Source organism: Bos indicus x Bos taurus, chromosome 15 (genome assembly GCF_003369695.1).
Source record: "Bos indicus x Bos taurus breed Angus x Brahman F1 hybrid chromosome 15, Bos_hybrid_MaternalHap_v2.0, whole genome shotgun sequence".
NCBI lineage: Eukaryota > Metazoa > Chordata > Mammalia > Artiodactyla > Bovidae > Bos > Bos indicus x Bos taurus.
Window position 1 is genome coordinate 32,051,711 of NC_040090.1, and position 26,343 is coordinate 32,078,053.

Consider the following 26,343-nt stretch of genomic DNA (forward strand, 5'->3'; position numbering starts at 1 on the left):
GGGTATAACCTACACAGGTTTCTTTTTGAATGCTGGGATGTTGGAAGGCAGCATACTGCTACAAAAAAAAAAAAGTACAAGGATTTTAGAATTAGAAGACCTAAGTTCCACTTCTGTCACAGTTACTGTCTTTGGGACTCTTAATAGATCATGAAAAAAATTAAAGTGTTAGTCGCTCAGTCATGTTCGACTCTTTGTGACCCTATGGACTATAGCCCACCAGGCTCCTGTGTCCATGGAGTTCTCCAGTCAAGAATACTGGAGTGGGTAGCCATTTCCTTCTCCAGGAGATCTTCCCGACCCGGGGATTGAACCCAGTTGTCATACACTGCAGTCAGATTCTTTACCATTTGAGCCACCAGAGAAGCCTTTAATAAATCACAGACCTTCCCTTTTCGAATCTTTGTTTCAACATCTTGTTAATGAGGTCCCCACTGAGAACTTTGAAATATAGTTCTCAGTGTTAAACTCTACAGAGAAAACTGAGCCCTTTGGGGAGGGTCCAGATCACGCACTGAAACTCCAGGGCTTACTCAAGTGGGCCTTTACCAGCCTAGCAATTTTGCAGAGTGGTCCATGGTCTGGCATGTTTTCTGAGGTGTGAACTTAAACAGAATCTGTTTGCTTGCTCCCTGGTGATAGAAAACTACTGGGGAAGATTGGGTTAGCAGCTTTTTCAGAACTTTATGAGTAGGTGAGTTGTGGAAACAGCCAGTCAGCTTCTGAGAACCCCCGAAGGATCAGGTTGTTGGCCAAGCCCAGGAGCAAAGAACAGCCAGGGCCTACTGCAGTGGCTTGCGGCAAGGAGGGATGCCCTGAAGGGAAGCCCAGCCCTGCGGTGGAGCCTCCAGTGCTGGCCCCACTGCTTCTTGGCTGTGTGGTCTTGAGCTGGTAGTCCCTTAACTTCCTCAGTAACCCTGACTGTAAGATACTTGCCAGGCCACCCTCCCAGGAACTCATGAAAATTCCAGGAGGGTGAACTCCTGTGGTCTAGAGAATTATTCATCCTTTGGGTCATCAGTGTCACGTCTTCTAGGAAGCCGTCCCTAGCCCTCCAAGTACTTTTATACTTCCTCTGTGATAGCACTTATCACCCTCTTTTGGGATGGATCATCTGTTTCCTTCTCTCTCTTTCTCTCTCTCGCTCTTTTTCACACACACACACACACACACACACACACACGCTACTGTGAGTTTTGGAGGTGGCAGACCATTGCTGTGTTGTTTATCACTGTTCACGTAAATAGTTAACAAATATTTATTGAGTATTTTTAAAGTGTTTTGTAAATGGTAGGAGTTAGGCAAATGTTAGTAGTTATTTACAGTCATAATAAACTTGTAAACAAAAGAATTGACATCCCCCTAGGGAAAAAGAAAATTAAAATGGTGATTTAATTCAATCATTTATTTATTCAACAAATAACGCCTACAGTGTGTTGACACTGTGCTAAGCCCTGATGGATCCGTGATAGGCCAAAAATGTACAGACCTTGTCTCATGAAGCTTAAAGCTTAGTCAGACATTAATCATGTAAATATGAAATTACAGCTGTCACAAATGCTGCAAAGGAATGATATAGAGAATCTCAAGTGTCTCTGAGAGATTTCCTCTGGCCAGGGAAAAATTCCCAAAGGAAGTGAAGGAGTTAACTTAGGTGAAAAGACAAGAAGAGCTTTCCTGGCAGAGGAAACTTTTGTTTATAGAGGCCCCATGGCGGGAGGAACAACAAAGCAAGTATGAAGCAGCGGCAGCTGAGTTGGTGTGGTTGGGAGGGGATTGCACATCAATTCTGATTGCTGAGAAACATTGGGAACCACTCTGAGTGCCTACCAGCTGTGTGTGTCAGCATCTTCTTGGGCACTGATCTAGCCACGGAGGCAGTGAGGACGCAAAACTGCAGTCCCTCAGGGCTCCCCAGCAGGGGCAGCTGTCTGGCTCAGTCTCCCAGCCACCATTGTTATGGCCCAAGTGCTGCTTCTCCAAAGGCCCGGCTCAGTCATGGCCATAACACAAATCCTACCAGTGAGGAACAGAGAAATGTAAGAATATTGAAATTAGTCAAACTGATATGTTATGGGTTTACCGTATTCAGTTTAGCAGTTTGCCTCACAGTTCTGCTGTCTCAGAAAATCTTACTTTTGAACTTAAACTTGTCTACATCCTGGTTCCTTCCCTCTCCTCCTTTTGGAAAAGGGTCCCAGGCCCAAAGTCCTACTAAGGCATGTAAAGTGGTTCTCTTCTTGTGCCTCTGTCAGTGGGTTTGCCTGAGAGGTTTTCATATCATTAGCAGGAATCCTCAGTTCAGTTCAGTTCATTTCAGTCGCTCAACTTTTTGCAACCCCATGAATCGCAGTACGCCAGGCCTCCCTGTCCATCACCAATTCCCGGAGTTCACTCAGACTCACGTCCATCGAGTCAGTGATGCCATCCAGCCATCTCATCCTCTGTTGTCCCCTTCTCCTCCTGCCCCCAATCCCTCCCAGCATCAGAGTCTTTTCCAATGAGTCAACTGTTCGCATGAGGTGGCCAAAGGACTGGAGTTTCAGCTTTAGCATCATTCCTTCCAAAGAAATCCCAGGGCTGATCTCCTTCAGAATGGACTGTTTGGATCTCCTTGCAGTCCAAGGGACTCTCAAGAGTCTTCTCCAACACCACAGTTCAAAAGCATCAATTCTTTTGCGTTCAGCTTTCTTCACAGTCAACTCTCACATCCATACATGACTACTGGAAAAACCATAGCCTTGACTAGACGGACCTTTGTTGGCAAAGTAATGTCTCTGATTTGGAATATGCCATCTAGGTTGGTCATAACTTTCCTTCCAAGGAGTAAGCATCTTTTAATTTCATGGCTGCAGTCACCATCTGCAGTGATTTTGGAGCCCAGAAAAATAAAGTCTGACACTGTTTCCACTGCTTCCCCATCTATTTCCCATGAAGTGATGGGACCAGATGCCATGATCTTTGTTTTCTGAATGTTGAGCTTTAAGCCAACTTTTTCACTCTCCACTTAGACTTTCATCAAGAGGCTTTTTAGTTCCTCTTCACTTTCTGCCATAAGGGTGGTGTCATCTGCATATCTGAGGTTATTGATATTTCTCCCGGCAATCTTGATTCCAGCTTGTGCTTCTTCCAGCCCAGCGTTTCTCATGATGTACTCTGCATGTAAGTTAAATAAGCAGGGTGACAATATACATCCTTGATGTACTCCTTTTCCTATTTGGAACCAGTCTGTTGTTCCATGTCCAGTTCTAACTGTTGCTTCCTGACCTGCATACAAATTTCTCAAGAGGCAGGTCAGTTGGTCTGGTATTCCCATCTCTTTCAGAATTTTCCACAGTTTATTGTGATCCACATAGTCAAAGGCTTTGGCATAGTCAATAAAGCAGAAGTAGATGTTTTTCTGGAACTCTCTTGCTTTTTCCATGATCCAGCGGATGTTGGCAATTTGATCTCTGGTTCCTCTGCCTTTTCTAAAACTAGCTTGAACATCTGGAAGTTCACGGTTCACATATTGCTGAAGCCTGGCTTGGAGAATTTTGAGCATTACTTTACTAGCATGTGAGATGAGTGCAATTGTGCGGTAGTTTGAACATTCTTTGGCATTGCCTTTCTTTGGGATCGGAATGAAAACTGACCTTTTCCAGTCCTGTGGCCATTGCTAACTTTTCCAAATTTGCTGGCATATTGAGTGCAGCACTTTCACAGTGTCATCTTTCAGGATTTGGAATAGCTCAACTGGAATTCCGTCACCTCCACTAGCTTTGTTCATAGTGATGCAGGAATCCTGGCAGTAAGGAATTCAGAGTCTGAGGAAACAAGCTTTGATTCCCAGTGGTGAGTCTCAGAAGACAGGGTTTGGATCCCAGCTGTGCCATTCGTTAGCTTTCTATGGCCTTGGGAAAGTAGGCTAAGATTCTAGCCCGAGATTCTTCATCTGCAGAGTGGGATGGTGATTGACCTACCTCACACCATTGCTGTGAGTATTCAGTGAGAAAATTAAATGAGAAAAACCAGCGAGTGCTATGCCTAATATTTACTAGGTGCTCAGTGCTTAGTAAGGGTTGTTTTTGAGTGTTGTTAATTATACCAGGTTTTTTCCCCTGAACTAGCAAAATAAGATAATGGATAGAATTCTCTGGATATTCAGTTTTTACCCTCTACAGTTTTATTAAGCTCCTAGTGTGATCATTCAGAAAGACCCGAACTAATGAACACAAGGTAAATGAATTAAGGTGGAGCAAAAAAACACCCAACCTATCACCTTAGTTTTATTACTTTTTTTAAGAACCCACATTTAGTCAGAGTTTCATTTAATGTTTCTAGCATATTACTTTAACAGTATAATTCTGTATATTTTTAACATGTATTCTTTGTATGTGTATATTAAAATACATAAAATAGTAATGTTTTAATAACATTAACTATTACTAATAGTGGCTGGTGTTTATTAAATGCCTTTTTTAAAATAGGCATTACATGAGACTATTAAATTACTAAATCCTTAACAACTGTGAAAGTAGTATAGCCCCATTTCACAGATGATAAAACAGAAATTTGGATTGCTTGAGTAATTTACTAAAGTTGCCCCCCTTAGAAGTGTCCTAGCACTTCATTTTATAGATGAGGATGCTGTGAGGCCTGAAGGAGAATGGAGCTTGCCTGGGTCACAGTTTCCTCCCAGTGCTTTTCCAGGCTTCAGTTCAGTTCAGTTCAGTCGCTCAGTCGTGTCCAGCTCTTTGCGACTTCATGAATTGCAGCACGCCAGGCGTCCCTGTCCATCACCAACTCCTGGAGTTCACTCAAAGTCACGTCCATCGAGTCAGGGATGCCATCCAGCCATCTCATCCTCTGTCGTCCCCTTCTCCTCCTGCCCCCAATCCCTCCCAGCATCAGAGTCTTTTCCAGTGAGTCAACACTTCACATGAGGTGGCCAAAGTACTGGAGTTTCAGCTTTAGCATCGTTCCTTCCAAAGAACACCCAGGACTGATCTCCTTTAGAATGGACTGGTTGGATCTCCTTACAGTCCAAGGGACTCTCAAGAGTCTTCTCCAACACCACAGTTCAAAAGCATCAATTCTTCGGTGCTCAGCTTTCTTCACAGTCCAACTCTCACATCCATACATGACTACTGGAAAAACCATAGCCTTGACTAGACTGACCTTTGTTGGCAAAGTAGTATCTCTGCTTTTGAATATGCTATCTCAGTTCAGTTCAGTTCAGTCGCTCAGTCGTGTCCGACTCTTTGCAACCCCATGAATTGCAGCATGCCAGGCCTCCCTATCCATCACCAACTCCCGGAGTTCACCCAGACTCAAGTCCATCGAGTCAGTGATGCCATCCAGCCATCTCATCCTCTGTTGTCCCCTTCTCCTCCTGCCCCCAATCCCTCCCAGCATCAGAGTCTTTTCCAATGAGTCAACTCTTCTCATGAGGTGGCCAAAGGACTGGAGTTTCAGCTTTAGCATCATTCCTTCCAAAGAAATCCCAGGGCTGATCTCCTTCAGAATGGACTGTTTGGATCTCCTTGCAGTCCAAGGGACTCTCAAGAGTCTTCTCCAACACCACAGTTCAAAAGCATCAATTCTTCGGCACTCAGCCTTTTTCACAGTCCAACTCTCACATCCGTACATGACCACTGGAAAAACCATAGCCTTGACTAGACGGACCTTTGTTGGCAAAGTAATGTCTCTGCTTTTGAATATGCTATCTAGGTTGGTCATAACTTTCCTTCCAAGGAGTAAGCATCTTTTAATTTCATGGCTGCAGTCACCATCTGCAGTGATTTTGGAGCCCAGAAAAATAAAGTCTGACACTGTTTCCACTGCTTCCCCATCTATTTCCCATGAAGTGATGGGACCAGATGCCATGATCTTTGTTTTCTGAATGTTGAGCTTTAAGCCAACTTTTTCACTCTCCACTTAGACTTTCATCAAGAGGCTTTTTAGTTCCTCTTCACTTTCTGCCATAAGGGTGGTGTCATCTGCATATCTGAGGTTATTGATATTTCTCCCGGCAATCTTGATTCCAGCTTGTGCTTCTTCCAGCCCAGCGTTTCTCATGATGTACTCTGCATATAAGTTAAATAAGCAGGGTGACAATATACAGCCTTGATGTACTCCTTTTCCTATATCTAGGTTGGTCATAACTTTTCTTCCAAGGAGTAAGCTTCCAGGCTTAGGGAGATGTTTTGTAGCTCAAGGGAGAACCATTTCAATCTGCCTTACTAGGACTGTACAAGGTTCCTGAAGATGAATGTCAAATCTAGATCCCTAATCTCTCCTGCTCTCAACTCTGCTCTTCATTGACAGCGCCCCTCCCCTCTTCCCCGCCCTGCATTCCTGCCAGCCAAGCCCGACTCCCCTCCATCCCAGGAACCCCCATTTCAGTCAGAGTTGGCTTCTCTGGTCCTAAACATGCAGCTTACTTCTTCCTACCTGTTAGCTTTTGTAGTGCTTCCAACTCCACCCATGTTCTTTTATTTAGATCCAATTCATATTTTATTGCCCCCTTCAAGCCTTTTCTCTTCCAGAAAGCTCACCTTCCCTAGTAGTAATAGCTGCTGTTTATTAGATACCCATTCTGTGTATGTGCACGAGGCAGAGTACCAGATACTGTATATGTATTATCTTCAGTTCTTGCTGCAGTTTTGCAAAACAGATTGTGCTGTGACCATTTTCCACATGGGCTTCCTTGGTGGCTCAGACGGTAAAGAATCTGCCTGCAGTGCAGGAGACCCAGGTTCAATCCCTGGGCTCGGAATGATCCCCTGAAGAAGGGAATGGCAAACCACTCCAGTATCCTTGCCTGAAGAATCCCATGGAGAGAGGAGCTTGACGGGCTACAGTCCATGGGGTCACAAAGAGTCGGACACGACTGTGCGTTTAATACCCTGCAGCTGATAAGGACTAGAGCTGTGATTTAAACCAAGTTCCACATGAATGCAAAATGTATGCTTTTCTCATTGCAGTTAACTTATCAAAATTCCCAAAGCCTCAAAGTCTGAGCCAGATGGTATCATGTTGAGTCTTCACCTCCTTGTCTTTTTCCACAGTTGCTTCATGCCTGTGTCTCCTCACCCAGGCCATGCTGTCCCAGCCAGGTGGACAGCATCTCTTCCTGCCTCCACCATGGCTACTCACACAAGGCTGATTGGGCACTCAGAAAGCACACAGTACAGATGGAGTCTGACCAGTTGATTGACTGATTGAATGAAACCTTGTTTATTCTCCAGAGTTTCCCCAGCAGGGTCCAGCAGCTGGGCAGACTGACTGGTCTCCATGATCCTCCATTCATGTGGATGGGAGGCCCAGGAAGGCTGCATAAGAATTCCTCTCTGAGGCTGAGCTCAGGCTTCCATCTCAATGCCCTTTTGTTTGTGGGGATAGCGCCCAGGCCTCCTGGGAAATCTGTGTATTTGACCAGCCTTTGCAGATAGTGAGCAGGACCAAATGTAAAGCACACATAGTTGGAGGAGCCCCATGGAATCCCCACGGGTCAGAGTCCAGCAGGCAGAACAGTATCCTTCCCAGGGCCACTGGGACTCAGGTACAGCCCCTGATGGGTCAGACAGAACCCAGGGCACTGTTGTCTTCAGCCTCACTTCCACTCCAGTGTTCTTGTCTCCTCTTCAGGCTCTCTGATGGGCACCATCCAGTCCGCAGTTGGGCTCCTCTAGGTGTGAGGGATACTCTATCTCCTGAGTAATAAGCTTACTCTGAGTAAACATTTACTCATTCACTTATTCTTTTTCCTTTTGAGATATAATTCACACATCATAAAATTCATCTTTTTAAAGGATACAGTGCAGTGGCTTTTTAATATAGACATGAGATTATGCAACCATCTCTGTGTCTTAATTCCAGAACATTTTCATCACTACCTCCCCCCTCCCCCACCAAAACCCAGTCCCATCAGCATTCGCTCCCCATTCCCCGCTCTCCCGGCCTCTGGCAACTACTAACTGACTTTCTTTTCCCCTGGATTTCCCTGTACGGGTATTTCATATAAATGGACTCATACAATATTTGTCCTCTGATGACTGGCTTCTTTCACTTATTATGTTTTCGAGGTTCACCTCTGTTGTAGCATGTACAGTACTTTGTTCCTTTTTGTGACTGAACAGTATTCCATGTATAGATATATTACATTTTATTTACACATTCATCAGTTGATGAACATTTGTGTTTTCATTTTTCAGCCGTTATGAATAACACTGCTATGAACATGTGTGTACAAATTTTTGTGTGAATGTATGTTTTTATATATCTTGGCCAGATACCTAGGAGTAGAACTGCTCCATGTGGTAACTCTGTGTTTAACATTTTGAGAAATGGTCAGACTGTTTTCCAAAGTAGCTATACCATTTTAACATTCTCACCAGCAATATAAAATGTGAGGCTTCTGATTTCTCCACACCTTTGCCAGCACCTCTTACTGTCTTTTTATTAGAGCCGTTGTGTGAAGTGATACCTCTTGGTGGTTTTGGTTTGTATTTCCTTGATGGCTAATGATGTTGAACATCTTTTCATGAGTTTTTTTTTTGGTCATTTGTACATTTTATTTGGTATTTATTTATTCTTAAGGCCCATTATGAGCAGTATGCCCCATTCAGCATTGAATCGTGATGTATCGTGATGACCTTTGCCTTTCAAAGAACATTGGTAAGAGAATTGTAATTAGTACATACAAAAAGTTAAGTCTCTATAGACAAGAGGGGCATTCAGTCTGGGCCTGGAGATGTTAGTATTTGGATATAAGGAGCTGGGTAGAAAGACATTCTGGGCAGTTGGAGTAATGTAAGCATAAGCACTCTGTATGGAGGATGAAATGGCAACCCTCTCCAGTGTTCTTGCCTGAAAAATTCCATGGACAGAGGAGCCTGGCAGGCTATCTGGGGTTGCAAAGTGTTGGACATGACTGAGTAACTGAGCACACACAGCACTTTGTTATTAGAAAAATGCTTTATGTTGTGATGAATTCCAAGGTAATATTATGAAAGCACCTGGCATAGCGCTTGACACCTGGTGGGCTGCTGTTACGTAGTTAGCTCTCTCTACAGCTTGCCTCTTTGGTCCTTGTTCTGTCCTCTAAGACTACACAGCTCCCTTTCCCTGTTCCAGACTTTTGAATGTTAATAGCTCCAAGCCAAATAAACCTTGGTTCTCCAAACTGTGGTTTCAATTCTTCTCTCATCCTAATCATTTTGTAATGAAATGGCCACAAAGTTTTTGGTGCCCTATTTGAATTCTGGTGTGGCGTGACTATCATTGTGTAGAGCAGGGCAGTGATCCACTTTTTAGAGATTTTATGAGGCTGTTAACATGGCCTGAGTTTGCATTAGCTTTCTCGGCAGATGCATTATACTCTGAGAGTCTGTTAAGCTTGTCTGCAGAGAACTAGGACTTCCTATACTTCTAAGACCTATTGATTAGGTTTGTTTGCCAAGGTTGTTTTAACCTAAAGTCAAGACCACTTTACAGTGTTATATTGCCATGCAGCTGTGAAAGTAGTGGTGGTACTATGGAGACTACCATGAAGGGATCTGGCCTTTCTCATCTTCAGTCTAAGAGAAGGGGTCCCTTCCAAGGGAGAAGGTTCTAGACAGCAGAACTAATCAGAGTATCTCCATTCATCATTTAACTTCCTTTCTATGTAAGGCTTTTCCTTTTTTATTTTTTTTTATCATTTTCTGTCAGCTGATTGTTGTTCAGCCGCTCAGTCATGTCCAACTCTTTGTGACCTCATGGACTGCAGCATGCCAGGCTTCCTTGTCCTTCACCATCTCCTGGAGCTTGCTCAAACTCATGTCCATCGAGTCGGTGATGCCATTCAACCATCTCATCCTCTGTCATCCCCTCCTGCCTTCAGTCTTTCCCAGCGTCAGGGTCTTTTCTCCAGGGTCAGCTGATTCGGCCCCACAGATATTTGTGCTGATCCCAGGCTAAATGTGTGGAAAAAGAGAAGAAGTTGGGATATATACCCTGGAAGGCAGTGTGGTTCCATAGAGAGAGGGTGGGTTCCAGCCCAGGCTGCCACTTACTGACTATTTGATCTTAAGCAAGTCAGTTATCCTCTCTCTTTATGACTCCTTCTCTAATCACAGGACCAGATAAGATTATAAATGTCAAGTGCCTGGTGCGTAGTAGGCTGCTCTAGAAACACAGACTCTTTTGAACACCACAGTTTAAGAGTTTTGAAAGACCGGAAGAGCTAAGCATGTTGTGTGGTCACTGACCCTCTACAAACAGCTTTCAGAGCACCTGTGATCCTTAAAACACTTATTTGTGTTCCATTTCCCCACCACCAGTTCAGACCAGGAGCTCCTTGTGGGCAAGATCCATGTCTGATTCATCTGTACCCTCAATGCTCAACACAGAGCCTGACTTGGAGAAGAGCATACTTTGTTACTGGGACAAACCTGAATTAATGAAGGCCAAATTTTGTTCCTATCTAGAGGGCCAGATACTGTGGTTGGCTTTGCACAGTCCATTTTTTTACTGAAAATCTCATAGGGTTCTGGAGCTTAGCAGTAGTAGCTCAAGTGCCAACCCAATTTTAGAAATTTGGGCTACTTCTGTGTCTCACTGCCATAGGATAACAGGCTTCCTGGCAACACCCAGCTGCCCTCTGTGGCAGCCTACAGGCCTGCTGTGGTGCCAGTAGGTGGCACTCATGGCCCTTTCCCACACTTCAGCTGCCTAGACAGTCCTTGCCTTCTTGTCACCACGGCAGCTGCTGAGTGGGACTTAACTTAGAGCCCTGAATAGAGGTACCCAGATAGGGGTGCCCTGGACCACTCCCTCCCCTTTCTGGCCTTGTATTGTTGGATTTGTGTTTTATTGAGCCCCCACCGTGGCACACACTGCTTGGGGAAGCAGAGCTGTCTCCCATAGAAGATCCCAGGAGTGCATTAAGGGAATCTGTGCTTCTACGCATCCTTTCTGGCACGGCTCATGCCTCTGCCTCCAAGAAGTCATGCCTGTGGCCCTTGCTCTGCACTACACTCACAAGGTGCTTGCTTGTAATTTAGCTGTTTGCCAATAACTATGCAGTGAATACCTTGAAGATAAGAACACTGTAGAATTCATCAGAGTCCTCGGTATCCTGCTTACAGTCCTGTAATAACCAGTCTCCTGAAAAGTTTGTGCAGTGAATAGGTGAATAATAGGAAGTGGTTCCTCAATAAATTGTTATCCCAAGTGAAGAAGTCTACAGACAAACTAGCCTTATTCTGCAAAAATGTGTGTATCATGAATATATATCAAAGAAAGTTTGAGGGACTGTTCTAGATGAAAGAAAACTGAAGGCACAGGCAGTGTGTGATTCCAGTTTTGATCCTGGCTTATATCTGAGTCTGGGGTGAAGGGTGGATTGCTCTAAAGCATATTGTTTGGATAATTGAGGAAATTTGTATGGGTTGTATATTAGATAAAAATATTTTGTCAGTGTTAAAATGTACCAAATTTAATCATTACTGGTTAGTGCTTTGTAAGAGAATGTCCTCATACTAGGAAATACGTGCTGAAATATTTGGGAATAAAGGGGTATGATGTCTGAAATGAATTCTCACGTGGTCTAGGAAAAAACAGAAAAGGAGTGAGGCAAAATGTAATGAGAATCTGAGTGAAGGATATACCTGAGTTTTGTGTGTGTGTATGCATGCTATTTTTTAAGTGCTGTGTGAGTTTGAAATAATTTCAAAATAAAAAGTTAAAAAAAAATAATCTATGCACTTTAATATGTGCCAAGTTCCTGCTAGAAACTATAAGAAAGATAGGACAAAGTATGGTCCCCCCCAGCTTTGGCTTTTATTTTTTTAATCCAGCAGTATTCAGTGAAGTTCTGATACAGCTCCTCCGCTGTGTGCCTTTGAACACATAGAACAGTGGTAATGATGATAGCTAACACTAGAAGTGCACGTACATTTTTGGTTACCTCGGTTACCAGACTGATAAGGTAGGACGGCCGAGGTTCAGAGGTTAGCATGACCTGCCCACAGTCACACAGTCTGGAAGAGACAGGTGTGGGCTTATGTCCATATCGGGCTGTTCCAAGGCTGGTGCTTTCTGAGCCTCTGTATGTGTATCTATAAAAAGAAAGGATTGGGTAGACTGATCTCAGCACATCCTTCTTTACATTCAGAAACTGAAAAACTTTATGCGATTGGAAGTTAACTGGTTATGAAGCATGCAGGTACGTTACGCAGTGCACCTTCCTTGTTGTCAGTGCTGCGTGCCAGTGCTCCCGTCTCACTGCCCACCCACTGCCCTCTGGAGTAGTCCAGGTATGGCAGTGCTGGGATGGGCCGCCTCACCAGGAATGAGAGCATCTGGAGAGATTCCTAGGGGCAAGGCCCTGAGGTGCCCTTGAAAGAGAGTGTTCAGTTGAAGGACTGATAGCAAAAGATGCCAGAGAGGCCCCGTGTCTGTGGAGTTGTAGCCCTGGGACCTGCCTGGAATTACCTAACCTCGACCGGGTTCTGAGAGCAGCCTTTTCTCCCTCGCCCCACCCTTCCCGGCCCACGGTAGATAAGGCACAGATGGAGGATTCTAGCCCCAGGCACCTTGCCTCTGCTCAGACAGCAGGGCCTGGTGCTGTTATTACTGTAAACAGGACCTTCTGTGAGGCTCCAGCCAGGGCCCTGTAGCCCAGATAGCAATCATGATTGCGTCTGCATGGCTCACTGCTTCCAGGCCTCTGGTGCAGGTGGGATAGGGCTCACCACCCTTCAAGCCCCTCCCCAGCTGCAGCTGAGGGCAGGTCATGTGAAGGGTCCGGAAACCAGATGGAACAATGCACGATTGAAGTTCAGTGGCTGCTTTGTATTGATTGGTCATAAGGAAGGAAGAAAAACCAAGTGGTACCTCCCTCCCCTGAGTAGAAGAGCTGATCAAGCCAGAATGACTCAAAATGCCCTGTATCCCTGTCTGGGACTCCCTCACTCCCGCCAATAGACAGCAAACCTGAGGAGTTCTCTCTTCTTTGGAAGTCACGCTGGTGCCCCTGACTGCTAGGAGTTCACTTCTCAACTTCTTTGATGCTGTGCGTATTTTAAATCTAAGATTTTAGTTCTGGCAGGGACTTGAGAAATCATTTAATTCAGTTCCCTTATTTTACCACAGAGAAAAGTGAGGCCCAAAGAGACACATTTGTCTAGGTCACACAGCTAGTTGTTGAGAGAGCCATGACTAAAACCCATGGCCTCCAGCCTGTGTCTAAGTATCCTCAGCCCTGAGAGTGAGAAGCCACACCTATACCTTCCACATGTATCAGGAACCTGAGTTCTTGGGAACTGACAGGCATATGAGTATAGGGGAGAGATCTGTGTAGACACTTTGTAGAATGCCACAGGCATTTTGTCCAGCCCCTGAGCCACTGTGCCAGCACCAGGAGTCAAGAAACAAGGCATTTCTAGGGGGTCATGCTGACTACTGGGAATGTGGGACAGGGAAACTGACAGCTGTAGATACGGGCTAGCATAAGCCAACAAGGCTTTCTTAGGGAAGGCTTCTGGGAAGAAGAAGGGGCAAGTCTTTCTTTTTCTTTTTTAAAGTGATTTCTTTTTTCAAATGATTTTTTTATTGGAATGTAGTTGGTTTACAATGTGTTAGTTTCTGCTGTATAGCGAAGTGAGTCAGATGTACATATACATATTTTTTCAGATTGCTTTCCCTACAGGCCACTATAAAGTATTGAATAGTGTTCCCCGTGCTATGCGATAGGCTCTTATTAGTTATCTATTTTGTATATAGTGTGTGTTTGTCAATCTCAAGCTCCCAATTTAGTCCTCCCCTACTGCCTTTCCCCCGTGGTAACCATAGTTTGTTTTCTACATCTGTGACTTGATTTCTATTTTTTTTTTTTTTTTTAATCTATTTTCGGTTGTGCTGGGTCCTTATTGATGCGAGGCTGGTTTCTTTAGTCGCAGTGAGCAGGGGCTGCTCTTTGTTGGGGTGCCTTGTCGTAGCAGTGGCTAGTCCTGCTGCGAGGCACAGGCTCTAGGTGTGTGGGTTTCAGTCGTTGACACCCTGCAGCGTGGGAGTCCATGGTTCCAGCTCTCGGGCTCTAGAGTGCAGGCTTGGTAGTTGTAGTGTACAGACTTAGTAGTCACGAAGCAGGTGGGATCTTCCCGGACCAGGGATCAAACCCTTGTCTCCTGCATTGGCAGGTGGATTTTTTACCACTGAGCCCCCAGGGAAGCCCCTGATTTCTGCTTTGTAAAAAGGTTAATTTATATCTTTTTTTTTTTTTTAGATCCCACATGTAAGTGATATTACATATTTATCTTTCTGTGTCTGACTTGCTTCACTCAGTATAACAGTCTCTAGGTCCAAAGTTTTTCTTTTCCTAAGAAAGTTGTTTTTTTTTTTTTTTTAAGGAGTAATAATATGTTCATTGTTATAAAAAATACAGCAACAAAACTTCTAACAATAGAGAAGCATTCACAGTAGGAAGTGAAAGTTTGACTCCCTTCCGCACCTGAGGTAACCGCTGCTGCCTGTTTGGTCCAGAGCCTCTGGACTCTCCTGAAGATAGATGGGATAGCTGCTGCTTTTTTATCCCCCCATGATTTGTTACTCTCCTGTGGAAATCATCAGCTTTGGGGCTGCTGTTGATGTTCAGTCACCTAGTCGTGTCTGACTCTTTGTGACCCCATGGACTGCAGCACGACAAGCCTCCCCATCCCTCACCATCTCCCAGAGTTTGCCCAAGTTCATGTTCATTGCATCAGTGATGCCATCCAGCCATCTCATCCTCTGATGCCCTCTTCTCCTGCCCTTAATCATTCCCATCATCAGGGACTTTTCCAATGAGTCAGCAGTTCACATCAGATGACCAAAATACTGGAGCTTCAGCTTCAGCATCAGTTCTTCCAGTGAATATTCAGTGTTGATTTCCCTTAAGATTGACTGGTTTGATCTCTTTGCTGTCCAAGGGACTCTCAAGAGTCTTCTCCAGCACCACAGTTTGAAGGCATCAATTCTTTGGTGTTCTGCGTTCTTTATGGTTCAGCTCTCACCATTGTACATGACCACTGGGAAGACCATAGCCTTGACTCTACGGACCTTTATTGGCAGAATGTTTCTGCTTTTCAACACACTGTCTAGGTTTGTCCTGCCAAGAAGCAGGAAACCTTTATTCTACCATTGCCCTTGCCTGGGAATTTGAGACCATCCTAGAAATCCACAGAAAATTTGGAGCACTTATATTCTGAGTTCTGTGTGCGCCTTGGATATATCATCCTAGTTTACTGTTACTTCCATAAAATGGGGTAGATACTCATTAGAAAATGATGATAACAATAAAATAGGTTCTTCCATTTATATAATGCTTTATTGCATACCAAGTGCTTTTATATATTTTTGTCTCGTTTCTTCATGGTGCCCCTGCGTGACATACGGAGAAGGGCTGGTGGTGTCCTCTCCCTTTTTTAGCAGTTGTGGAACAGGCTCAGAGAGCATGAGCTGTTACTCAGATGAGACCAAACGAGATTCAGAGAAGCTAAGTCACTCGTTCGTCCACGGCTGCGCACCATGAATTCCAGCTCATGTACAGCTTCCAGGCAGTAGCGCGGGGCAGGAAGATAAATGCCACAGCCTGTGTGTGAACCGAGGGGTCTCTCATTTATTTTCATGCCCTGCGCTGCTGCCTGGGAGTTGTACACGAGCTTGAATTCAGCTCTGGACTGCTAGTGTGTGGTTTCCTCTCCATCATCTCCCCTGGGTCACCCCCAATTAGTGTCACCCACCACTGCCCTGCCAAGCAGGAGACCTAGTTCATTAGGGAAGGGCCTTCCACAAGTCTGGAGTGCGTCCAGAAAGGCCTGCGGTGCCCACCCCCACTCCTCAGCCCCCGGCCACAGGCTGCTCTGTCCTGAGTGGCAACCTGCATTAAGCATTCCACTCATCATCTCAGGGATGATGGAATCCTAACCTTTTCGGAGACACCGTGCTCTGTCACAAGCATTGCTCTTTTTAAAAGAGATTAATTCACTTGCCGCACTTTGTCCGTTGGTGAAAATCACAGGGGAGAGCAAGGGTGGCTTTCTCAGGCCTCAGAGGCCCTTTCAGCTGCTCTCAGCAGGCATCCACCCGCCCAGCTGTCCCAGGACTTTGAAATGACTGCCCGCTGGGCATTCACTTGCAAAGCAACAAAATGAAATGGAGGAGACCTGGGTTTGTGAAATCCTAACTTTTGGGGCTGCCCTGCACCCTGGGGGAAGTAGGGGAGGGGCCCACTCAGCTCTGAAAAGGGGAAAAGTTGTTTGGAGTTGGGGTCACTTGTGGTTTTTGTTTGTTCTGGTCCTTCCTTGATTCACCAGGTGCCCCCACTCCTTGTGGAGTTCTGCCTTGTGGTATCTGTTTTAATCCTTACAGCCACCTTGCACAGTAGGGATCAATAGCCCCGGTGTCACAGCTAATAAGTGACAGAACCAGAATCTGAACTCCAGCCTTTGGACTCCAGGACCGTTACAGTAAAATTTACATCCTAGGAATGATCCCTCGGGTTTACAGAACCCTTTCCCTCAGATTGCAGTACTTGTGTGTGTGAGTGTGTGTGTGTGCACTCAGTTGTGTCTGGCCCTGTGCAACCCTGTGGACTGTAGCCCACCAGGCTGCTCTCTCCATGGAGTGGGCCTGTAAAGAGACTGAGGCTTAGAGGATAATATACCTTTCCTGGGGTGTCAGGAGGTGGCAGAACTAGAACTTGAATCCAGATCTTCTGCCCTGTGCTCTTTCTACTCTGTTCATTGAAAGGATAGCAAGTTTGGAGAAGCCTTCTCTCCTGGCATTTCCTCCTCTTAAAAGAAAACCCTGCAGTATACAGAAAAAGGAAACCTCAGCATGCTAATATGCATACAACAAGTAGCTCCAAATTGTTGCTAATCAGAGACATGCAGATTAAAAGGATAACATGAAATCCCTTTATACTTATTGCACTTACAGTGATTAGGAAGTTGGCTGCTGCCAAGTGTCCACGATACACAGGAACACCCCTGTCCTGCTGGTGAGAGGGTAGATGGAGCAGCTGTCCTGAGGAGGACTCTGGTGCTATTTAGTCAGATTAAGTGGTGTAAACCCCATAACCCAGGGATCACACTCTGAGTACATGCCCTGAGAAAAGACTCACACAGGTCCAAAAGGGCATATGCAACAGGATGTTCTTTGAGTGTTGCTTTTGATGACCAAGAGATGGATGTTACCTGGGTTGGTATGCCTGGGAGAGCAGAGAGGGAATATCTCTGATGGATGTGCTGTGGAGAATTAAGTTACAACTTAAAATGGAATTGTTATATACTTAGCAATGTGAACATATTTTAAAATGCAGTTATTTGTGGGAAAAAGTAATAAATACACACATGCACATTAAAAAAAGAAAACCCTACTTGGCTTAGGTCTTGGGAAAAAAAGGATTTCTGTCTTGTCTTCTCAGTAGCCAGCGTCAGCCAGGCACAGAGTAAGTGTGTGCCTGTTTGTTGAATAAATGAACAAAAGAGTGCCTGGCGCTGGCCTGGCCAAACTACCCAGGTCATCCTATGTGACCCTGTCTTAGAATTCCTGGGTACTTGCCAATTTGCCACTACCAACTTGAGGCCAGATCGCTTTGTTCCATCACAGAGATGAAAACAGGTTAGGGTGGCAGGCAAAAACCACTCTGTAATGAGTACCTGCTATATGCCAGGTACTGGGCTGGGATCCCTGCAAGTCAGAGATTATTGTCCCTACTTGATAGGTGAGGAAATTGAGACTCAGAATTTATTTGTTCAGCATTATCTAGCTGGACTAGAATTTGAATCCAGGTCTGACTTACTCCAGAGCCTTCTATTCATCTTTTTATTACACTACACTCAGCCCTTAAGGGGCAGGAAGAGGAAGTATCTCAATCTTTTTTCTTCAGCACAAGGTAATGGCACCCCACTCCAGTACTCTTACCTGGAGAACCCCATGGACAGAGGAGCCTGGTAGGCTGCAGTCCATGAGGTCGCTAAGAGTTGGGCACGACTGAGCGACTTCACTTTGACTTTTCACTCATTGGAGAAGGAAATGGCAACCCACTCCAGTGTTCTTGCCTGAGAATCCCAGGGACGGGGGAGCCTGGTGGGCTGCCATCTATGGGGTCGCATAGAGTCGGACACGACTGAAGTGACTTAACACCAGCAGCAGCCTCCAGAAGAGTGCTGCTTCCAGAATTATCAGGGCCCAGGCAGGGAAATGCGGGTCACTGACCCAATTAAGGCATAAAGGGTTCTGGCTTCATTGAGTTTCTTCTGTCCAAACTCCTGTGTTAGCTCATCTCCCTTGGTCTATGTTATAGCAGCTTCCAAAGTGGTCTCCTTGTCCCCATTTTCTACTCTGTCTTCTTTTAGACTCAGCTTGCTTAAGCTATTAGGTTAATTCTGTAATTTCTTTTACCCCAAACTTCAGTGACAACCACACTTGCCTGTGGTGAGCCTCTAAAGAATGGCAAATAGGTTTCCTTTTATTGATGGTGGCTAATTGGAGCCAGTGTTGCGGAGGCTCTTTCAAGGGCTCCATAGGAAAGAGCTGTTAAGAGAGATTTGCGAATTCTGACTCAGATGCAGGAGCCCAGGACCACATGCCAGGCGTTTGTCAACCCTTTAGATTGAGTTTTTAATGTCGGGTCCACTATTGATTTTCTGAGGACCTATGAACCTCTGGATGTTGTATGTAAAGAAAGTTTTGTGGGTTTTTTTTTTTGAGTGTATGTGTACCTATGCACTTTTCTGGAAAGGATCATCAGCTTTGGTCATATTCTCAGAGGAGTCCATGGCTGGAAAAGGTTTATGCCCACTGCCTTGTCCTCCTAGCTTGGCTTTTGAGACCCTCTGTTAGGCCCTGCATATCTTGGCAGCTGCCTGTTCCTGTGCTGTTAACTGTCACATGGATGGATCTGCCTGGTGGTCTCTTTGAGTATACCTTCTCATTGCTTCCCCTGCTTCTGAACAGTATCTTATGTCTTTTGCCGTGACTGGCATGCATTTCCTCCTCCTCCCCTAAATTGTTCCTGTTCTTCAAGACAGAGTTCATGTCTTTCCCTCAGAAACCTCTGATTTGCTTCAGCCCTTCCTGATTTTCTAGTCTTGTGGACAGGGCCAGAAACATGAAGCCTGCCAGCCAGAATCACAGTTAAAATCAGAACTCCAGTCTCTCAGTTCTCAGAACCTTGCGCTCTCCACGGCACCACTTGACCTGCTATACAAGGGAAGGTTTTGTCCAAAAAGAGATTTTTGTCTCAGAAAATTACCCCCAAGGTTCTTAGCCTCTTTAACATTTTTGACTGTGGACACTTGTTTCTGCATAAAAGATGCTTAACAGTAAGTGGTAAGGTAAGAGGCCAAGGATTTTGCCCAGAAGAAACCTTTCAAACTAGAGGTGAGAGAAGAGGGTTTCCCAGCCTCCTATCTCAACACTTTACCCTCACACTTCGGCCTCAGTTCTGTAAGACCTCTTTCAGGGCCTCTTATCCCCCATGCTGCCTTCTACTCTGATCGAGAGGGTTTACCTCTGCCTGAAACATTCCTCCCCTCCCTTGCCCTCTTTTGTCTGGCTAACAGTTCTCATCACTTCCTCTGAGAGGCCTGATGGGTCATTAAGACTTGGTTAGGTTCCCTGGTTGTACACTTGTAACCTGCAGCCCCCATCCAAGCACTCGTCAGATGTGTGGTGATGTGCTTGCTGGTCTGTCTCCCCTCAGGCTTTACCTGCCTGTCTCATTGCCTGCAAAGGCAGGGAACAAATGAGTTCGCAGGCTGAGTGAATAAATGAGTACATGTTGTGTCTGTTCATCCTTCCAAGCCTTCATCACCTGCTTACTTCAACAGCACAGACATTAGACTTGGCTTGGTCCAGAGGGGCAGCTACTACAGTTTATGGCGTAAGAATGGAGCTAGGACTCAACCCCAAGCATCTGGACTCCCTGCCAGTGCCCTTTTGTCTGGAACCCATTGATGAGTAGGCAGCCTCCCAGTTGCCCCAAACACCCATTCCCAGTACGCAGCTCCTGCCTTGTTGGTGAAACGCTCTTGACTGCTGGTCTCCTCCTTTCCTGGCCTCCTTCAACACTTCTGGTGGGAGACCACACACTACAGGCTTTGGTTTCCTATTATCCTGAGTCTTCCCTCCACAACTAAATTCCCGAGGGCAAACCCCCTGTCTTCTCACACCCCTATTCCAGAAATCAGCACAGGACCAAGTGCATATCACGCTGACTTGTTGGAGTCCATTTAGTCTTTTGTCTTCCATGTTACATGGAGCCAGGTTCAATGTAGAGGAGGGGTGGTGAGGTGAGAAGGGTTCAGGCTTCAGAGCCATGTTGACTTGGGTTCCAGTCACAGTATTGCCCCTTACCTAGCTTTGTGACCTTTATCGAGTCATTTCACCTCACTGAGCCTGTTACCTCATCCATGAAAAGAGGAGATTAATATCAGCTTCTTAAACATGTGTGAAGCGTGAACGAGAGAATGTGTGCAAAGTTCCCAGGCAGTTCCTGCTTGTGGGAGGTGCTCAGTAAGAGCTGGTTCTCTTTACTCCCCTTCTCTCTGTCTACCCCCACATTATAGGGTCTCCTGCTACCAGGACCTAAAATACTCCAGGCTTTTAGGGGTATGGTTAAAACCTCATGCTTGTTCATTTATCCAACAGCTGCTGAGCTCCTACCACATGCTAGGCACTGGCATGTAGAGTCAAGTAGGTTCACATGGACTTTCCTAGAAACCTAATCTAGCATTTCTAACACTCTTTCCATCTTTCCTTGGGTTCAAAGAGTTCCAATTCCAAACAGCCACCATACAGATAAACTTGAGAAATGGGATCCTTCTATAAACTGGTAGCTACATAGATGAGAAGTGTCTTTGGACATTTGGTGCTAAGCACGGAGGAATTCTAAGGACAGAGATCTGTGGACTGGATGAGTCAGGAGAGCCTTGTTGGGGGAGAGTCCCCCAAGCCAGGATTGTACTTTGTACTTCCCATGAAAGTAGATTAAAATAGGCAGAGAGTCAGAGAGAGAGCATTCTGGATGGAGGGAAGACACATTCTTTCCTCAGAAGGCTGGAAGGATAAGAGTGGAGGCTGACTCATTTAAGGGGAGAGAGAGAGGAAGAGGAAGCGTGGGGTCAGAGGATAGTGACCAGAGGAGCTGGGATGGGTATTTGGTTCTCAGAGGTCCATAACTATTTCCAAATCTATCTAGCCTCCCTGTTGATTTTTCATGTCTTCCACTCTTATGTCCATGATAAACCATATGCTGAAAATATTTCTGTCTCTCTCTAGACTATTGTCGGAAGGTGCAGATGTCAATGCAAGGCACAGACTTGGCTGGACAGCACTAATGGTGGCAGCCATCAACCGAAACGACAGGTGAGAGATCTCCTTCCACCCTCCCTTTGCCAGAATCTGCAGACCATGATCCTGAACCTTCTCCTACCCTTGGCCTGTCCCTCTGCTGTCTTCTCCAGAGGCAGGGAAATGGCCTCAGCCTAAAGGACTGTTCTTCACCTGGTGCAATGGAACTTTCAGGAGATGTGGAGTGGGAAGCTCTAGCTCTGGATCCCAGCTCCATCATTCACTGACATTGTGACCTTAGGCAAGTTGTTTGCTTTACCAAAGCAACAAAATGTTTGAGAAGCCTGTTGTTAGGGGTTAAGTATACATGTTTAAGTTATCATCATGATTCTGCCATCGTGTCTTTTCATGTTGAGCAGTCCGCAGTCACTGTCCCCAGCAAGGACTTCTTTGGGCTGTTCCTTTGGAAGTTCTGATAGAAATTAGGGAAGGTGGGGTGTTCTGCCCTCTCATTGCAGGCTCTGCTATTTTCCTGCCCACTCCCCTAGTGCCCCAGCATGCAGCTGTTGGGTTAAGGTTGAAATAGTCTACTTTGCACAGAGAGTGAGCTCTACTACTCACAGCCATCCACATGATATGTATTAATTTTGCCGCTGAGACAACTGAAGCCCAGAGAGGCAGAGTGATTTGTCTGAGGTCACACAGATAGCATTTAGAACCTCGTCTGGCTTCCTGCAGAGTTTATGTTTTACTGTAACTCAATGCTGCCTCCCTCTGCCAGATCCCAGGCTCAGGCTGGATGCTTTGAGTCTCTAGTTGTGATTGTGCAAAAGAACTGACTGAAAAAGCAGAAAAAGATGCTTTCAAAGAAGGCAGACTGGGCACTTCAGTAGCAGCCGCAGATATTGATCGTGGGAGGTGCCAATTTTCATTTTCCCTTCAAGCAGATCTTTAAGGCTTTTATCTGCCAGCACCGACCACCTTTGTGAGAGTCATAAAGGTGGTAGAAATCAACCAAACTGGGACTTTATCATGTCGAGGTGGCACTGCCTCAGACTGGCTGAGAGACTTAGCTGTAATGACCTAGTTCTCTCTTCTCTGCTCCTCTGTCATGAACTTGATCTCAGCACTCTGTCTCCTTATTTGCCTCTTTAGCTCCAAGCACATAGTCTTTAAAAGAAAAATTTGATGTAAATTGGCTCTACAAGTCAGAGCCTAGAGTCCAGTCCTGGCTCCGACCCTTGGTTGAATTTCAAAATTCTATTCCTTGTTTCTTCACCTGAAAGCAACTATTTCTGCAAACATTTGGTATATAACTCCTCTGAGCCAGGCTCTGTGTTAATCACTGCGGAATCAGAGGCCTTGGGAGCTCATAGTCTTATGTGGAAAAGACAGGCAGGTAGAGAAGCAGAGTATAGTGTAATCAATGATGTCAGAGCAGTGTGGACAGGATTTTATCAAAGCAGAGGGCGTGAGGGGACTGAATCTGACAGTGGAGCAGATAGATTCTCACTGTATTCTTGTGAGAGTCAGATGAGATAATGTATGTGCTACAGGTTACAAATGGTGAGAAGTTATTCTCTGCTGCTAGACCTGTCCACACACAATCACAGTGGTGTTTGTTCTACCACTGATAACCTGCTTCTCCTGCCTCCACCCCCAGTGGAGAAAGACTCCACCAGTCTTTCCCAGCTTGCAGGTGTCTCTATCTGCAAGAGATAACCAAGGATGGAGAAAGGGGAGTGGGTGTGAGCCCTTCTATGTGTGGTATTTTCAGCACTGATACAGGATAGGAAATAACACTAAAAGTAATGCCAATCATTGAGCAGACAGCTAGTAGATGTGCTTTGAGGACACTTCTCTCTCAATCTAATGAGTTGTTGGTTTAACTGATTGCTCTGTCTTTATCCAGGGCCATTAGCAAATCAGTGATGCTCATTGAGCAAAGTGAGAGTGTTGGCTTGTATTTACTTGGTTCCTGGGACTAATTATTGGTGTTTTAAGCTTCTATTTTGTGCCCTCCTCTTCCTTCCAATACCCAGCGAGGACAGATTTTTACAGAAAACAGCATACTCTCAGGTTAGATTTATTTATTCATATCACAAAAATTGTTTGGTACCTTCTTTTTACCAGGCACTGTTCTTGATAGACAAATATCCCTGTCCTCAAAGAGCTTATTTCTATACAAGTGCTGGTCCTTGGGTAGAAAGAGGCAGAACAAACAATAAACAGTAAATACAGTGCACAAGCAAGCTATATATGTTAGGAGATAAGAAGTGCTAGTGGAAAAAAAGTAGAAGTAGAATCTGGTATGCCAGGAATATACTGCTCAGGGTGGATAGGCCACATTCCTAAGGTGCTGTGGGAGTCTTGAAGGATTATTGTGTCCATCCCAGCACAATCTGCCGGTGTTTTTCCATATTAGAAGTGTGCTGATCCTCATCTTATCAGTCACCAAACCTGTCTGGAATCATACTGACGAGGCCTGAAATGCCACTACCTTTGAACTGGGTTTGTATCAAGGAAGAGTAGAGGGGCAGCAACCTGGGATTCAAGGCAGAAAACAGAGAGCCTTTACCTCCTTTCCAGTGTTGGCAGCCCACAAGCTCAAGGGAGATATCCTGAGAAGAGCCCAGGCGTTTCACCCTCCACTGCCTTTAGTGCCTGGCTGCTTAATGTGTTAAGTCCTTGGGGATATGAACACGATAGTCTCTATCCTTAAGGAGATAACTTCTTGTGAACTTTTATATATACATACATACATACATATATATGTATATGTATGTATTATTTTATTTAATTTAGAATGGAGAAAGTGTTATTTAGTTTTGAATAGAAAATATAGTGCTATAGAACAAAGAAAATCATTTATCCCCTCCGTTTATTTCCAAAAAGGGTTTGAGGTGACTTAAATTAAAATACAAACATAGATGTACACAGGAGAGTTAAAACTGGATCAAGATCAGAAATCATATTGGTAAAAGGAAAGATAATTCTATCAGGATTGAACTTGAGATTTTCTTTTCCAGAAATAGGTTTGTTGTTTTTGTAAAAATAATATAGAGAAGCAAGGAGCCATCAGGTGAATTTCCTCTGTCTAGAAACCAGTCACTATATATCTATATCTGCGTGTGTCTAATTTTACATAAATGGGACCCGGATGTACTCTGTGTAAGTCATGTAACTTGTGGAATAGAGTATAAATTTAGTTTGAAGTTTCCTGACCAGGCAAAAAAGGATACAGAGAATTTTGGTTCTTCTTGCCTGGAGAATCCCAGGGGCAGGAGAGCCTGGTGGTCTGATGTCTGTGGGGTCACACAGAGTCGGACATGACTGAAGTGACTTCACAGCAGGAGAAAGAAACTTGGTTCTGATGTACCTTTTTATTATCATGTTAGGCATCCAGCAACTTAAAAAAAAAACTATACTGTGTCAGGTGCTGATGTGCTGGGCTAGAGGGCCTTCAGATACTAAGTAAGCATCCCAGCCTTTGCCTTAAGAAGCTTACTTGGACTGCTAACATCAAGGACTTGAGCATTGTGATGGCCATTGTCTTCAGTAGCCGTCCTGCCAAAGATTTACCAACATTCTGCTAGGACAGTCCTTTCACCAGCCTAGTAACAGCTTGGGTGTAGTATTGCCTTGAGTCGTCGGCAGGGGCGGGCCCCTTCTCCATAAGCCTCATGCCAGAGGCACTTGTTTAGCCTAAATCTGGGTGCCTCATTCCATGTTGCACTCTGACCCAGCCCAGCTAAAGGCTAAGCCACAGGGTCCAAGGATGACCACTGTAACTTAGCACAGCCTCTACTGGCTCGTGCAAATATACCCAGCCTTCAGCTAAATTCAATTAGTTTTTCTTTAAGAACGGAAAGAAATCCAATTTTACTAAACATGGACAGACGGTGGAAGGCACTTTGATGTTACAACTTCTCAGTGATGCTTTACTTAGTCACAAGTTCATAAGCAAGAAGGCTTAATTACTTGGGAAAACACGGGATTAAAACTGGACACAATGGCAGAGTATCCGCTCTTGGGCAACTTGATTCGAACCCATGCACCGAGTTCGTGTGTGGTGCAAACTTTGATGTGCGCGGTGACAAGCTGGAAGTCATGACCCCCTCAGGGACGCTCCTTCAGATGGCATTTGCAGGATGTGTAGGCGGAGAGGCAGGGCCTGCCAGGCCTGTTTGCTCTACTTTGATGTCCAGGCAGCCACAGGCCCCACTGTTTGCTCTTTCACTGAGGGGTGGGTTGGGAGCCTCCTACCTTTCCCAGTGGACAATGGCCAGCAATGGAGTGTGACAACTGTTGACCATTCCAGGAGCCTGCCGGACCAGAACAGGGCTTTGGGAGGTGCCGAGCCTGGGGGGCCTTATAGGACAGCCGTTTCTCCAGATGTAGCTTTCTTTAAAGCCCAGTGGTGGTCAGGTGCTCATCGCGGAGGTGCAGACCATCTTGTGAGTTCTAACAGGTCCTGAGTACTGCTTGGCCCTTTGCCCAGTGGCCCTAAGGTAGTTGTAAACTCAAAGTTTGTCTTTTCTGTTTTCTTGATCAACATGTATGTTCAGGGGATAGTGGTTTGGAATTGAAATGGTACGATTTCTGATTCCTCAAAAAAGAAGCTGTGAAAACACGTCTGATGACAAAATTATCCAGAAAGTATGAAGAACTCTTGGACACAACAGTAGTAAAAAGATAGCCCAGTTTTTAAAAAATAGGCAAAAGACTTGAGCAGATACTTTACCACAGAAGAGATCGATGGGAAATAAGTACGTGAAAAATACTCAGCATTTAGGGAAATGCAAGTTAAAATCATAGTGAAATGCTATTCCATTTGACCAAACACCTATTCCAATGACCAAAATTTTTAAAAACTGACAGTACCAAGTGATGACAGTGATGCAGAACAATTGTCATAACTGCTGATGTGAATGTGTAATGAAGTAGCCTCTTTGGAAAATATTTTAGCAATTTCTTGTAAAGGTAAAATGTACATTTATCATACAGCCCAGCAATACCAACTCCTAGGTATTTGTC

General features: G+C 45.0%; 1 protein-coding gene across 1 annotated transcript in view; it reads left to right on the top strand.

The window, feature by feature from the left end:
• The window catches only part of CLPB (ClpB homolog, mitochondrial AAA ATPase chaperonin), a 147,282-nt gene that overhangs the window by 12,997 nt on the left and 107,942 nt on the right, over positions 1 to 26,343 (top strand). Inside the window, exon 3 of the mRNA XM_027562995.1 lies at positions 21,295 to 21,381. Coding sequence (XP_027418796.1) covers positions 21,295 to 21,381 — 87 coding nt within the window. The remainder of the gene's footprint in view (positions 1 to 21,294; positions 21,382 to 26,343) is intronic.